The sequence below is a fragment of the Condylura cristata genome, unplaced genomic scaffold (genome assembly GCF_000260355.1).
Source record: "Condylura cristata isolate star-nosed mole 26May11 unplaced genomic scaffold, ConCri1.0 scaffold00004, whole genome shotgun sequence".
NCBI lineage: Eukaryota > Metazoa > Chordata > Mammalia > Eulipotyphla > Talpidae > Condylura > Condylura cristata.
Window position 1 is genome coordinate 71,012,103 of NW_004567105.1, and position 15,156 is coordinate 71,027,258.

The 15,156-nt window shown below is 48.4% G+C and overlaps 2 protein-coding genes and 1 pseudogene across 4 annotated transcripts in view; 2 read left to right on the top strand and 1 right to left on the bottom strand.

The window, feature by feature from the left end:
• Nucleotides 1-7,621: 7,621 nt before the first annotated feature.
• Nucleotides 7,622-8,921, bottom strand: LOC101632623 (annotated as a pseudogene).
• Nucleotides 8,922-9,982: 1,061 nt separating this feature from the next.
• The window catches only part of GLB1 (galactosidase, beta 1), a 65,747-nt gene continuing 60,573 nt past the window's right edge, over nt 9,983-15,156 (top strand). Inside the window, exon 1 of one of the 2 annotated variants that reach the window (XM_012720442.1) lies at nt 9,983-10,113. In XM_012720442.1, coding sequence (XP_012575896.1) covers nt 10,042-10,113 — 72 coding nt within the window. In that variant the 5' untranslated portion in view covers nt 9,983-10,041. Of the gene's footprint in view, nt 10,114-10,315; nt 10,383-15,156 lie in introns of those variants that run through there. The other variant, XM_012720444.1, reaches the window with a different exon arrangement.
• On the top strand, nt 10,037-14,527 carry TMPPE (transmembrane protein with metallophosphoesterase domain). 2 transcript variants are annotated; one of them, XM_012720445.1, is made up of 2 exons: nt 10,037-10,113; nt 13,076-14,527. In XM_012720445.1, exon 2 carries the CDS (start codon nt 13,184-13,186, stop codon nt 14,525-14,527), a length of 1,344 nt encoding a protein of 447 aa, XP_012575899.1. In that variant the 5' UTR covers nt 10,037-10,113; nt 13,076-13,183. The 2 variants fall into 2 exon arrangements, with proteins under 2 accessions (XP_012575899.1, XP_004676697.1); XM_004676640.2 differs by lacking the exon at nt 10,037-10,113 and adding an exon at nt 10,337-10,382.

The window sequence follows — 15,156 nt, forward strand, 5'->3', positions numbered from 1 at the left end:
GAGAGACAAGAAACAATTCAAAACAGCCTGCTATAATGCTGGCCACTGCTTCCTGCTGACCCTTAAGACATGGGCCAACTTCCTGGCTGGTGCAGTCACTAGACCGTGTGGAAAATCCCAGGCAGGATACACAAAGTAATCACCCCTGGAAATGGTCATCTGAGTGGAGAAGGGAAAGGACACTGATTTACTGGTTCTCTTCCTCCTCTAATCTCATTGTACTTCATTCCTCCGGGGTGGAGTGGTGGGGGTAAGTGAACCCCCCTGCTTTCTGGGTTGCACCACCAGCCTCTTTGGCAGCCACATGGAAAGAAGTGCATATTCCAGTGAGTCCAGGATCACCAGAAATCGGAGCTGGTTTGGGTGGCATGTGTGCCCCAGGGGCAGCCTAAGCTTCGGGAAACAGGAGAGGAGCAAATCCAAGTGCTACAAGAAGTGTTTGGTAGAGCCAACACACAGGTTGCCAACAAATTTCAATTGGCCCAGAAGTCGCCAGTTTAAATCTGTCTTGGGACCTATAGGTCATGTCAAAAGTCGACCAGATGAAGACTCTTGCCAACCGAAGAGACCCAGCCTGACCAGAGAATGTGTCCGCGCCCACCTCCAGTCCACGGCTACTCCATGGGACCTTGGCCTGTGTGGCCACACCTTCTGATCTGAAGGCAAACCGGAAACCCAGATTTCTTAAATTCTTCTGATTAAATATTGGCAGCTAGAACAACTATGTAAAATTTAAGACACTGGGGAGGGGGGCCTGGGGGGAGTCAGAAAAATGGAGCTTGTGTCCATTTCTTAGCAACTTCAACTGAGCTAGAAAAAACCTTGAGAGAAGCTGCTAGCCACATGGCTTGGGGGTGAGGGTTCCCGTAAGAGTGAGGAAGGAATCACAGGCCTCATCAAGCATGCAGGGGGGTGGGGGGAGAACCCTGGGGAGATGCAGATGATAGGTCGCAGCTGATCTTCTGGACTGGAGGCAATAAAAGATAGCAGAGTGTGTAAAGCCAAGTCATCAATTCTTTTCCCCTAAGGCAGGCCTCACTTGGGGCAGTTTATGTGTCTTTAGAAACCTCTAATTCCTAAAAGGAATTCTGAGATACAGGGACAAGGATACCCTGTCTCCCCCTCAACACCCACCCCATGCCGTATGGCAAGATCCAGTTCCTGATTCACAGCTATTAACTTTTATTGGAACTGTGAAGAAACCGCTGGCCAATTATTTCACAATTTTATATTTTTACTGTTTAACCAAACCCATCAGTTGGTTGCAAAACTTAGTCCCCGAACACAGGCCTCAAGATTTCTGTGTCAGAAAACGTAAAGGCACGTGAGAAGGATAAAGAATTGCTGCACGTTTATACATAGAGATTTGTTTTTCCATTTTTAATTTTTTAATGACTTTAAAAAAAAATTATGCATATAACAGCTAGGGCATATATAGACCTGAGATGCAGGGAGGTGAGAGGATTCTCCAGAGAAAGAGCGGGGAGCAGAACAGGCAGATGTACTGAAGTACACTGCTGAGGGGAGCCGTGAGCAAGACAGGACAAGTCTGCCGCGCTTTGTAGGTCAATTTCCTGACCGGGGATCAAACTCAGTGCTGCAGTGGCTGGGGAGCTTGAAGTTCTGAGATTTAACCCCTTGTGCCACCAGGGAGGCTGCTGTCTCTTCCCCCCGGTTCAAGACGAATCATAGCATAACGTATTGCACTTAGTTGTCAATTTTTTGAGGGGAGGCCTTGTTTTCAATATCCACCATTTAATACTTCTAAAGCCTGTTCCAAATTATAATCATTTCAATGGAATTCTTTAAATATTAGAAATGTGGGCCTCCCTGTGGCCTAGGGATTAAGTCTCAGCACTATCATCTCTGCAGCCTAAATTTGATCCCCACCAGGCAACTAACCCACATGGCTGGCAGACCTCTCCTGTCTCCCCCTCTGCGCCCCTCAGTAGTGTACTTCGTTGATAGGCCTGTTCTGCGCCCTCTCTGTCTCTGGTGAATCCTCTCACCCCCCACCCCATCCTTTACCCCCTGAACCTCTGGGATAGCCTACATAAAAATAATAAATAAAAATTAGAAACATAAAGTTAGCTAAATGCTTGCACTGAGATACAGGTCAGAATTGAAATTTATTACTGTAAATAGGAAGCTCTGTTAGAACCAGAAGGGGAAACAGGTCTATTCATGGGGTTGAGGTTGAGCCTTGACCTGTGTGCAGACTCATGTTAGAACAGAAATGCAAAATTCTCATCTGTGTTACCAGGTGGACATCTCCTTCCTTTGTTGTTGCTGTGCTTATTTAAATTTTGGTGAAGGATTAGTTATGTTTTGTGGTTATCACAAAACAAAGATAAACTGAGCCCTCCCTGGTGGCCCAATGGGTTAAAGCATAGTAATATGAAGCTAGCCTCAGCTAGCTTCGTTCAAGCCCCAGCCAGGTCGGTGGGTGACCCACATGGTGCAGCAGACCTCTCCTCACCCGCCGGCTGACCCCCTCAGCAGTGTACTTCAGTCCATCTGCCTGTTCTGCTCCCCACTCTGTTTCTAATGAATCCTCTTACTGCCCCTGCACCTCTGGCCTGTACCCCAATTCTGTATGCATAAATAAATCTTTTTTTAAAAAGGACCAATTTTGTAAAAAAAAAAATGATAACATTAAATTTCTAGAAAAAAAGAAAGCAAAAATAAACATACAGGGCCCTCCTTGGTGGCGCAGTAGGTTAAAGCGCAGCACTAAAAAGCTAAAGCCACTTCCGCATGAGTTCGATCCCCACCTGCCCCAGAGGTGACCCACATGGCACAGCAGTCCTCTCCTGATCTGCCCGCTGCTCCCCTCAGCAGTGTACTTCATCATTCAGCCTGTTCTGCTCCCCACTCTGTCTCTAGTGAATCCTCTCACCACCTCTGTACCTCTGGCCTGTACCCAGTTATGTACAAATAAATAAATAAAATCTTAAAAAAAAAAAAAAAAAAAAACCTAGGGCTTAAGAAAAACCATACAAATTTCACAGTCACATCTTCCTTTATTAACTTCAATAAACTTTCTCAAATTGCTACAAATTTCTAAATGCCTACTCTGACTTCCGGTACTTAGCTCTCACCACTGGTCCCCAGACCACGCTTTGAGCAGCACTGGTCCGTACTAATGAATGCATCATATTCAGCTGTGCATGTGGCCATATCTCATCAGAGATGAGCCCCCCAAGGTCACAGGCTCATCATGGTCACTCCTTAACCCCCACAACTTGGAGTAGGAGGTCTTGTTTTGTTATCAGTGTTACCTGGACAGGACTCGTAAAAAAAACTCCTAACTCCAGCTCTAACCTCAGGCTATAGGATAGGATGTTAAAGGCACAGCAAGGGGTCCTGACCCCATGGCTCCTGGCAATTGGCTTCTGTCCATGGTGTGTCAGTTTTTCTCATCTGTGAAACATAGATAACAGCATGCAACTTGGGTTGTGATGCACAGTAAGTCCTCCACTAAAATTGCAGCTGGGTTTTTGTCAAGTTAGTTTAAGTGAAACTACCTATAATGAAATCAGGTCCTTAGTGAAGACCATATTGTCCACTGTTGAATGATAGGACTTTGATGGAGGAATGGCTGTACGAAAATCTCAGAAACAAACTCACATTTCTGGGCAAGCTTTTATTGTGAAGGGCCAGATAGAAATTCTAGATCTGTTCCAGGGCTGACGCTGTCACTCAGTGTGGAAGTACCGCATGAGCCGGACACAGGGGGAGCTGCCGTGTGCTGGCTGTGTTTATGGGCACTGACATTTGAATCTCATACTGTTTTCAAACGTCACAAGATGTTATCCTCCTTTTAATTTTTTTCCCCAACTATTTAAAAATGTGAAAGCAATTCTTATGGTCCTCCATACAAAACAGGCAGGGGAGGAGAGTGTATCTGAGCTCTGGCCTTAGTTGGACAACTCCTGTGCTCAACCCCGTTTGTCTGAATTCAGTGAGGAATGTCTACGCGTGGTATCGCCTTGAGTCGATAGGCTGGGAAAGAAAGTGAGAAAAGATGAATCTGCTGCATGCTGAAAGTTAAAACAATTTTAACTTCATTTTGTAATAATCCAGGCTTAGGAAAAATTATCCTTTTTTGTGGTAACATTGGGTGACACACGATATATGATTCAGAGGTATAGGGTCACACCTCTTCAGATGATCTCACCACACCACACCCACCGCCAAGGAACCCACGGTCTCTCACCATAATCCTTTTGATCCCTCCCCACTTCTCCCCACCTCCCACCTACCCCTTCTGGCAACCTCAATTCTACAGATTTCTAAGGTTTTGGTTTGATTTTGCTTGTTCCTTTGTTTTGCTTCTCATATTCCACATACAATCGAAACCATCTGGTATTTGTCTTTCTCATTCTGACTTATTTCACTTACATAATCCCCTACATGTCACAGGTGGCAGGAGTTCATCTTTATGCAGAGCTGAGTAATATTCCACCGCGTGCGTGTACACATCCTCTTATTCTATTCATCTGTCCTAGGGTGTTAGGTTGTTTCTGTAATTTTGCTATGGTAAAAAGTGCCGCCTTGCACTTAGGCATGCATACATACTTTGGATTAGAGGTTTGCCTTTTCTGATAGACAGTAGGTGTGGAATTGCAGCCTCACATTGAGTGAGGAACTCAGGAAACAGGTACAGATAGTCTGTTAGGAACAGCCTGTTTATCAGTTTGAACCATCAGTGGAAACAAGAGGGCAACCCACCACAAGTCCAGGTACCTCAAATTCACTTACCAAACTGAATGGGGAACAACTGATGGGGGTCCCCCAACACAATTATAAATGGAATGTTCAGAACACCAATACAAGAGCCCAATGCTAAAGCAACAGACCAAAAGTTGGTTTCCTGACAGGCCAGATAATGTGGGAAATTCACTGGGCATCAGTAACCTAGGAGACTCCAAGGGCCTCAACTAGTCAGCAAGAGACAACATGGAGACCCCCAAAGGTTGAACCCCCTCATTCCTTTGCCCACCATGCGAATAAACTGCTTTCCTGCCCCTTAGCAGAAGCCCATTCCAGGCCCTCTCAGCGCAAAGATCTTTCCTGTCCTTCCTCTTATCAGTCCATAAGCCTCCTGCTGTTCTACTTATCTGGTCTCTATTGAATGCTTTCCTTGCCAGGACAAGAACTGAGAAAGCCTCCAGGGGACAACAGGCCTCAGGCCCAATTCATCATGGTAGATATTATGTATACAAGAGCTGGAGTGTAGAGCAGAGGTACAGGGAGCAGAACAGATCTATTGAAATGCACTGCTGAAGACAGCAGCAGGTGAGACAGGAGAGGTTGCTGTGCCATGTGGGTTAGCTCCCTGTGGGTGGCTTCACAGTGCTGACTGAGACTTAATCCCTTGTGCTCTATTTAATGGAGACCCTATTTTTAATATTTTGAGAAACCTCCATACTGGTTTCCACAGGAGCTACATTCCCACCACCACTGTAGGAAAGGTCCTTTTTCTCCCCATTCTTCCTTACACTTATGTTTCTGGTTTGTTTTGCTAAGGGCCATTCTCACAGCTTTGAGATACTGCAATCTCATTCTGGTTTTGATCCAGTTTCCCTGATCGAGTTTGATGAGCATTTTTTTTTTGTGCATATTTTGGCCATGTGCATATTTTTGTTGGAAAATTGTCTATTTAGCTCTTCTGACCATTAAAAAAATTTTTTTTAGTTGTATGAGTTCTTTGTTGATCTTGGATACTAGCCGTTTATAAGATGTATGATGTGCAAATAGCTTAGACAGAAAAAATCTAAAAAGCAGCACAAATAATTCCTTGGTGCATTCTCCAAATGTCAACACTTTACCACATTTGCCATATTGTTCTGTGGGTACAAATACACATTTTGTTCTAAACTGTTTGAGGGCCCATTTTAAAGATGATGCCCCTTTGTTACCTAAAAAGAGGAAATTCTCTCACATAATCACAGTGAATTACCAAAATCTATAAAATTTTTTTAAAGATTTATTTCCTTATGCATATAAGAACTGGGGTACAGGCCAGAGATGTGGGAGGAGAGAGGATTCACCAGAGACAAGAGTGGGGAGCAGGACAGCCACATCGATGAAGTACACTGCTGAGGGGAGCAGCGGGCGGGTCAGGACTGCCATGTGGGTCACCTCCCAGCACCAACTTGTGCAGAAGCGGCTTAATCTTCATAGCGCTGTGCTTTAACCTGCTGCACCACCAGGGAGGGCCCCTCATTCTTCATTCTGTGTATTTTTCCATCTCATCTGTAATGCCCGTGGCCTTCCCACCACCAATTCACCCATGTGCCATCACTGTAGTCCTGTGTGCTCTTCCAGACCCAGTTTTGATCCTATTCCCCTCTCCACCCCCGTAGAACGTCTCTGGTTTATAGTTGTTCATTTTTACTTTATTACAACTGCTTTTTCTCCTTTTCTTTCTGCTCTCTTACCCTCCTGCTATGAGTGAAACCATCCAGTATTTTTCTTTTTCTTTCTGGCTTATTTGGGTGGCTTCTTGAGAAACAGGTGGAGGCTCTGTTTAAGCAGTTTTAACCAAGCATAAAGGGCAGATACCCTTCCTCTGCTCTTTCCACGAGATCATTCCATCTTTCAAACTCAATCTCATGCTTGTGACCATTTTGTGATGGATTCCATATCATTAGCCTAGAGGGTTGTTGGCCTAAAGGATTTTGTTAGTGGTAAAAAGCTTATTTAATCTAAGGTAGGGGGTTAGGACACAGCACTGCAAGCTGGTTATAGCCACTTCAGTATGAGTTTGATCCCTGCCCAGGGAGGTGACCACATGAGGCAGCAGACCTCTCCTGACCTGCCCACTGTTTCTCTCAGCAGTCTACTTTGTTGATCTGACTGTTCTGCTCCCCACTGTCTCTGGTGAATCCTCTCACCACCCCCCGCACCTCTGGCCTTTACCCCAGTTCTGTATGCATAAATAAATAAATCTTTAAAAAAAATAAAGTAGGGGGTTCCTCCTTAGAGATAGGGACAACATGATCAGACCATGCGTAGGTGACATTGCCATCAACGTCCAGTGGAGAAAATACTGCTTTCTACTTTAAAATTACTTAATTGATCTCAACTTGAGTTCATGTCCAGGATCATGGAGGTCCACATCTCACTAGACTAACACAGAGGTACCAGACACGGAGAGCATAAGGCTCCAGATGGAAAATCAGGAACCAATAAATACCACTAGATCTATAGGGCAGGGAGGGAAACGCCTAAAGAAAGCCAAATGACCAGCTATACCTCGGATTGCAGGAAATACTTGCTCAAGCTGATAAAGCCCAAGGGAAATCAAGAAATACCCAGCGAGGAGAAAGGCAGGTCCATAAAGCCCAAGAGGAGAGGAAGCAGGACCCAAAGGGGGTGGGAGGTCCAAATTCCTCAAAATTGGCAGGTCTTGGAAAACAATTTCTCTCCTAGGCACTCTGGCCTAAAGCTCGCTCCCTTTCCCCAGCCAAGTGTCTTAGAAACTTCTTAGAGACTGCGACCAGTAAACCTTAGGGGTGCATTCAGGTGCACCCCAGGTAGGGATACAGTGAACAGTTCTTTAAAAAAAAAAAAAGTTAACAGTATTTATTGGTTACTGTTGATTGTCTCTGGTTCAGCTTCGGGGACCTCCCTGGGCCCTTCTGTTTCTACTTCTGTGTGCTGCTGCAGCTTTCAAGGCCCTGCTTTGTATCTTCAGTTTCAGAGTCTCCTGGAAAACCTGAGGGCACAGAGCCTTCTTGGCAGCCAAGGTGCGGTGGGCTTTTTGGTTGTAAGGAGGGAGAAAGGTGAACTTGATCCCTAGCTCCTTGCGCGTCTTCTCAAAGACATCATAGTTGGTGTTTCGGAGATCTGTGAATATCCTTTTCCCCTGGTGAGGCTTATCCGTAGACAGTGCTTGTAGGCTTCATCCTTTCGATCTTTCTGCAATGCTCTTATAACTGTGAATCTTGACAGTCAAGGCAATAATTTGAGCCTCCTGGGAATCTGGTGTCCCCAGCATTTGCTATGATCTTATTCATCAACTGCTCCTGCTTGATTTTTAGCCTCTCCTTCTGGTTGGCCATTTCCAAAGACAAGAGTCTTTTCACAACATCATCAACCTTCTCAATTCCAGGGATGTTCTGGTAGTCTTTGAGTGGCATGGAGGGGGATGGATCATCTTCTCAGCTGGGTCAGACTTGTTTCTGGATGGCATATTCACGGGTGGCATGGAGGATAAGACCTCAAGGGTTGAGAGAAGGCCCAGTCCATCAGAGGGGACCTTAGTGTACCCTCTGTGTGGCAGCCCAAGGGCTAGGTCTTGGGCCCATGCAGGGGTCCGAATAGAACTCAGTGTCCTCTATGAGGCTCTCAGCCTCTTTCCAATCCCCGCAGGTTCTGAGCCCTCGACATGGCAGCCTTGGTGGTACAGGCTGAGTTACACAGCTGAGCGAACAATTCTTGCGCCCCATTTAAGAGCTCCCTGCTCCCTCACTGTCGTTCCCAGGACACAGCCTACCCGGATCTCTTTCTGGAAGTAATTTCACTCTGTAAATAGTCTTGCTTTTGCTTCTGCTAAAAACATTGCTGTGAATTCTTCTCACACCACAGTCATAGATTAAGGAACCAAAACCCAAGTATGCCAAAACCCAACAATGCTATCAAGAAAAACTTAATTTTCAATATTATAACCAGAAAAAGTAGCCAGCTTCTAGAAATGAAAAGGGATCTACTTAACCATGGGTCAATGTATGTTGGAATTAATGTTGCTCTTTGTGGTTCAATGGCACAGGTGGATATAAGTGACTTGAATTCGCCTCTACCAAAACTCGGGAAGGATTGGCTGGTCTTGTTTTGGGTGGTCTGCAACCTGACTTCTTAGCTATGCCTGTGAATGGTGTTCTTGCAGCCAGGTTCTCAGAGACAGGAAACATCGTCGTGTATTGGGTTAGAATTTCTAAGCCTGTCTTTAGAAAGTTGCTAATTCCTATTTTGTTCCAGATTGCATTTCCTTGGGCCTAAACAATATCAATTACTTATAAAGACTCTTAAGGTACCTGAATCTGGCCTAGAAATTCAATGACCGTTAAGCAAATGTGTATACAAGAATAAAATTGTAAAAAACGAAAACAAACATTTGACTTAATGAGTTATGTTATGCTAAGGATTTATAGCCAGTGAGCAGAGTGAGGGGCTGTGGGTGGGAAAATTGGAAGAGTAGCTATTCAAAGGATTCTTATTAAGGGCCCGTGGAGGACTTAGTTGTCCAAGGTGGGAGGGGGGAGGGGTTGCAGAATGAAAAACATGATCAGATATCAAAGGTGGGAGAATTCTCCTCAAACTGGCAGAATTCTAAGACTGGCCAGCAAGAATTTTATAGCTCTTACTTATATATTTCAGTAAAGCTAGAAATAATTAACCTATGATTTCCCTATAAGTGTCTTCCTCTGAAGCCAAGTTTCCATTAAAGCTGAGGCTTGCCAATGGCAGGAAGAGATTTTCATCGTGTCAGGAACTAGTCAGGAAAGAATTTTCAACTTCAGACCCAGATCTAGTGAGAATCTGCAGCGCTGGACAAATTAACTCACAGGGGGTAGAAGGCTGGCCCAGAGATCACACATTGCTAACGCATGGTTTAAAATTCTATCTTGCCCATGTAGTTTTAGCTGGCCTCGATTTCCCGTCTGCCCCTTCAGAAGCCAGGTAGCAGCGAACCCCAGTTAAAGTCCAACTTTATCTGGGGAGCATTATCATGCAGCTGACAGAGAGGCCTCCAGACTGCCCTTCTCAGGGGTCCCTGCCTTGCGCAAACGCCGGCTTGAGTCAGATGACACTGCCCTGCAGTCACGCGGCCGCGGGGTGGCCCCAAACTCGTCGCCCCCCCACCCCCCTCCGCCCGGGACACTCTGCGGCGGGGCGGAGCGCGGGGCGGAGCCGGCGCGGGGCTGGCTGCTGGGCCGGCTAGGGCGGCGCCAGGCCGCGGGTCCTCAGTCAAGTGACGCGGAGCGGCTGGCCCCGGCGCCAACTCTGGAGTCCAGAGGCAAGAGGGTGGACATGCCGGGGCTCATTCGCATCCTGTCCCTGCTTTTGGTGCCGCTGCTACTGGGCTCTGATTGCCACTTGAGTGTAAGTCCTCAAGACCCTCGCGCGGGGATTCATTGGTGGGGAACGAGCTGGCTGGAGATCCGTCTGCGGCTGCGACCACTCCGGGCCCTGCAGGACAGGGCGCTCGGGACCCCGCACTGCGCCCGGGGCAGGCAGTGGACTGGCCTTCCCGGCGGGGGCGGGCCGGGCGGGGCGCGCGTCCTTCTCGGTGGCTGTCGCTTGTGTTCTGCCCGGGTGCCCCATTCTCAAGGACCCACTTCCCCATCGGTGCAGCGACGGGCTGAGACAAGGTGCGCCCAAACCCTCTTGCTTTGCAGTTTTCCGGGAGGGGAGGCCGAGTAGCGCGCGTTATTGGAGGGTGCTTGGGGCGCCCTCGCAAGCCCACTTTGTGCTCGTGGAGCGCACCGGAAGAAGAAAATCGGGGTCAGGAGAGCACCTCCAACCCCAAGCGAACTCTGCATTAATTTCCTTTAAGCTGTTCTCATTTTCAACACCTATCCGCTTTTCGCCGTCCCCCCCACCCCCGCTCCTCCTCTCCCCCCGGTAATTTTGGCGTGGATTTTCCAAATCTTTAGGGTTTGGCGGTCCGGGTCGAGAGTGGGCCACAAGCGAGCTGCAGGTGGCCGCCGGCATTGCTGGGGGCATCTGATGGGGGCGATTAGGTGATCTGTGGGGGCGAGTAGGTTTGGAGAGGAAAGACAGCTTCAGGCCAGGGTCCGAGCTCAGATCGGCTCCGCGGCCTGGGAAGTGTCCCCTGGGGAGGTCGGCAGCCCAGTTGCCCAAATCGGGGTGGGCAGGAAAGGAAGGAATGGAAAAGGGCTTCTGTTCCTCTGCACGGTCAGCAAACAACTTTGATGCCTCCGGACTTGAGGCTGCTGACTCTGGGGCTTGTTTTCAGTAGAACTTCGCGAAGTTTGGGTCCTTAATTTGTAAGTGGTATCCTTTGATAAAAGGTCTTTATCGGGTGACTAAAAAGAGCAAAGTCTAGGTGGAGATTCTTAAGTGTTTGGAAAACAGTTGCTGAAAATAGTGTCACTTGGGAGTTTTCCTGGAATAGAACACGGCAAATCGAGCATTTGTTAACCCCTGGCTACCAGTCTGCGGGTCCCCCACCCCCCATTTTTTCGTCTGAGAGGCCTGGAGGGTGCTGTCCAGTTGTGATAGCCGCTGGCTAGTGGAACTAGTCCATTCTTAGGAGACTGGCAGAGAAAGTTGGGTTAGAGGACAACAAATCTTAACCAGTATTCTAAGAGGGGAGTCGGGGAGAGAGGTTGAGGTCCTGGTGGACAAGGCACCCCCTGCTGGATTGGCTGTGCAACACCATTAGCAGGAGGGTGCCTCTGATTGCCAAGCCAATAGCCTCACGCGGAAGCGGGCTTCACCCCTGAAATTCTAGTTAGGTATCTAGGTGTCTGTCCTGCCTGGGCTCAAACTCAAGAAAATAAGGAAATACCAGCAGATTCACTTTCCTGATTTTCTTGCTGACATTTATTTCAAATAGTGGTTTTCGAACTTGAATTATCCTGGACATTGAAACAGAACACTTAAAACAGTTCGTTAGCTTTTCCAGAAATAATATTTATCTTATATGTTAATAAGCTTCTTAAGTTTTTGAGAATTAGCAATATTTCTCCCCCCAACTTTTTTTTTATAGATTTATTTATTTAATCATACAGAACTGGGTGCAGGCCAGAGGTAGAGGGGTGGTGAGAGGATTCACCAGAGACAGAGTGGGGAGCAGAACAGGCAGATTGAGGAAGTACGGTGGGTCAGGTGAGGTCTGACACGCCATGTGGTCACCTCCAGGGCAGGTGGGGGTTGAACTCATGCTGAAGTGGCTTTAGCTTCTTAGTGCTGTGCTTTAACCCACTGCGCCACTAGGAAGGGCCTTTCTCCCAAAATTTTAGGGTGAAAGATGGCATTGTTTTAGTTTGCAAAAATCTCTTTCATGTCTGTCTGAGTATATCACTGACTCTCATTGTTACTTCTGTGTTCAGCCTTGCCGTCTCTGCTGTTAGAGAGCCTCTGGAAAGCACTGTGAACTCATGAGAAATTGTGAGTGGGAAAGGCAGTTACGGCTTCATATTTTGAAAGTAGTTTTGACTAAATGGAACCTCTGAAAGGTTGGAACCTCCCAGACCACACTTTGAGAACCACTAACTTAGGATGTTTTTCTTATAAAAGTACACATTGTGGGAAAACTTTAAACATACAGAAAACTGTAAGAAAATGAAAACTCCCCATCATGTTACAATCCAGTGTGTTTTTAAAAAAGATTTACTTATGCATATAAGAACTAGGGTACAGGGCCCTACCTGGTGGTGCAGTGGGTTAAAGCACAGCATTACAAAGCTAGCCATAGCTGCTTCAGCATGAGCTCAATCCCCAGTCAGGAAGTGACCTACATGGCACAACAGACCTCTCCTGACCTGTCCACACCTCCCCTCAGCAGTGTACTTTGTTGATCTGCCTGTTCTGCTTCCTACTCTGTCTCTGGTGAATCCTCTCAAACGCCCCCCCTCCACACACACACCTCTGGCCTGTACCCCAGTTCTGTATGCATAAATAAATAAATCTTAAAAAAAAAAAAGGAACTAAGATACAGGCCATAGGTGCAGGGGGTAAAAAGATTCACAAGAGACAGTGGAAAACGGAACAGGTGAATTGGCTAAAATACACTGCTGAGGGAAGCAGCGGGCGAGACTGGAGCAGTCTGCTGTGCCATGGGGGTCAGCTCCCAGGTGGGGGATTGAACTCATGCTGTGGTGGCTGCCGATAGCTTCTTAGTGCTATGCTTTAACCCCTTGCGCCACCAGGGAGACTCCCTCCAGTGTATATTTTTAATAATAAAGTGCAGCAGCTGACTGATATTTCAGTGGTTTGATTCAAGGCGGGTTGGGTAGATGGAAGTAGCCATCAGGTTTTGAATGGGGACAAAGAAGCTCTAATATCCCACAACGCTGACGCCAGTTCCTGGTTGCAGGCGGAGCTGACCTGGAAATCTCTCCTTGGCCACTATCCTTTCTAAGGAACTCACCTTCCAGAGTCTGCTTGCCCAGAATAACAGGGGACCCTCTTAGGCACAGAGAAAATGGCGATCTTCAGACAGCTGTCCCTGGGCGGGAAGGCCGCCCTGGCTGCTGGCACTGTCTTCGTGTCCATGATTATCTCCCACTCCTATCTGGCGGGGAGTCTGGAACTCAGGGCCTGGCGTTGGGTGTCCCGCCTGCAGCTGGCCCTGTTTACCAACTCGCTCATGTTCATTGGTTCTCTCTACATCTGGCGTAGTACAGTGAGCAACCTCAGCCACTCCCCGGGTGCAGAGTCGGCCTGTTTTTGGCTTTGGAAGATGGCAGTTGTGGCATTTCTGGCCTTGGCCCATTCCAGTTTCTTCACCATGCTCTTTTTAGTGGCTGAGGAGCCCTATCTGTTCTCCTTGGCCGCCTACTCCTGCCTGGGGGCATACATCATCATGGTCTTCTTCCTCTGCACGCTCAGTGGCATGGAGCAAGCCTACCAGCTCTTGGCCTGGCGCAGTGGTAAAGTGGTGGGTAGCCTCGATAAGACAAGAAGGCTGAAGTTGAGGCCAGCCTTGGCGGTGGTGGTGACCACCGTGCTCAGTGTGGCTGGGCTCCTGAACGCTGCCCAGCCCCCCGCTGTGAAAACGGTGGAGGTGCCCATCCACCAGCTGCCGCCCTCGATGGACAACCTCAAGATTGTGCTGCTCTCAGACATTCACTTGGGCCCCACCGTGGGCAGGACCAAGATGGAGATGTTCGTGAGAATGGTGAATAGGCTGCACCCGGATGTCACCGTGATCGTGGGGGACCTCTGTGATTCCGAAGCCTCCATCCTCCGCACAGCCGTTGCCCCTCTGGCTCAGCTTCACTCACGCCTGGGCACCTACTTCGTCACGGGCAATCACGAGTACTACACGTCCGACGTCAGCAACTGGTTCACGCTGCTCGAGTCCCTGCATGTCAGGCCCCTTCACAACGAGAATGTCAAGATTTCTGCCACGCGGGCCCAGCCTGGTGGGAGTGAGGGTGACGACTGGATCTGCTTGGCTGGCGTTGACGATATCGAGGCAGACCTCCTGCGCTACTCCGGCCACGGCATGGATCTCGGGAAGGCCCTGGGGGGCTGCAGCCCAGACCACACCACCATCTTGCTAGCTCACCAGCCACTGGCTGCCAAGAGAGCCCTTCAGGCTCGGCCAGATATTAACCTGATCCTTTCTGGGCACACGCACGCTGGGCAGATCTTCCCCTTGAACGTGGCGGTCTATCTCCTAAATCCCTTCTTTGCTGGGCTCTACCAAGTGGCCCAGTCTACATTTGTGTACGTCAGCCCAGGTACGGCCTACTATGGGATACCCATGAGGCTGGGCAGCAGGGCAGAGATCACAGAGCTCATCCTGCAGCGGGTTCCCTGAACCCGCCTGGGCTGGACGCCTCTGCCCACGCGCTTCACTCTACATCCCCTTCAGAGCGGTTGCCTGCTTCACCCTTTCCACTCTCTCTCGCAACCCTGCCAGCGACATGCTTGGTCCCAAGCCTGAATTGAACACTAATTAGTGATGGGGCTGCCTGGCAGTTTCCACCCATGTACTCTGTAGTGGCCAGTTGCTGTTTATTTGCATCTGTGAGCCCACAGAAGTCACATGAGAATAGGCACATTTTCCAAACATTGTGAAATAAGTCCTCCTCTGCAGTCCTGGTAGGGGTGAACCAAAGAATGAGGTTGCTTGACAGGGATACCTCTAGAAAACAGAGTAGGGAAGGAACGCGCAATGTTCCTAAACAGTCTTTGGGAGCCAGGCATGTCCCGAGTCATGGACCCAAGCCTTCTGGGGAAGGGTCAGTGTGGCAGGGGAATCGGGGACCACAGGCAAGACACGACCCCTCTGGTGGCTGGAGAGGAATATTTTCCCTGCCCCCCATTCCACCAGTCACCTTTATTGACTGATGCGTGGTTCATCCCCCATTCCACCAGTCACCTTTATTGACTGACGCGTGGTTCATCCCCCATTCCACCAGTCACCTTTATTGACTGACGCGTGGT

Excerpts from the sequence above, each read along its gene's own strand:
- TMPPE (XM_012720445.1), top strand. The coding sequence starts at position 13,184 with ATGGCGATCTTCAGACAGCTGTCCCTGGGCGGGAAGGCCGCCCTGGCT.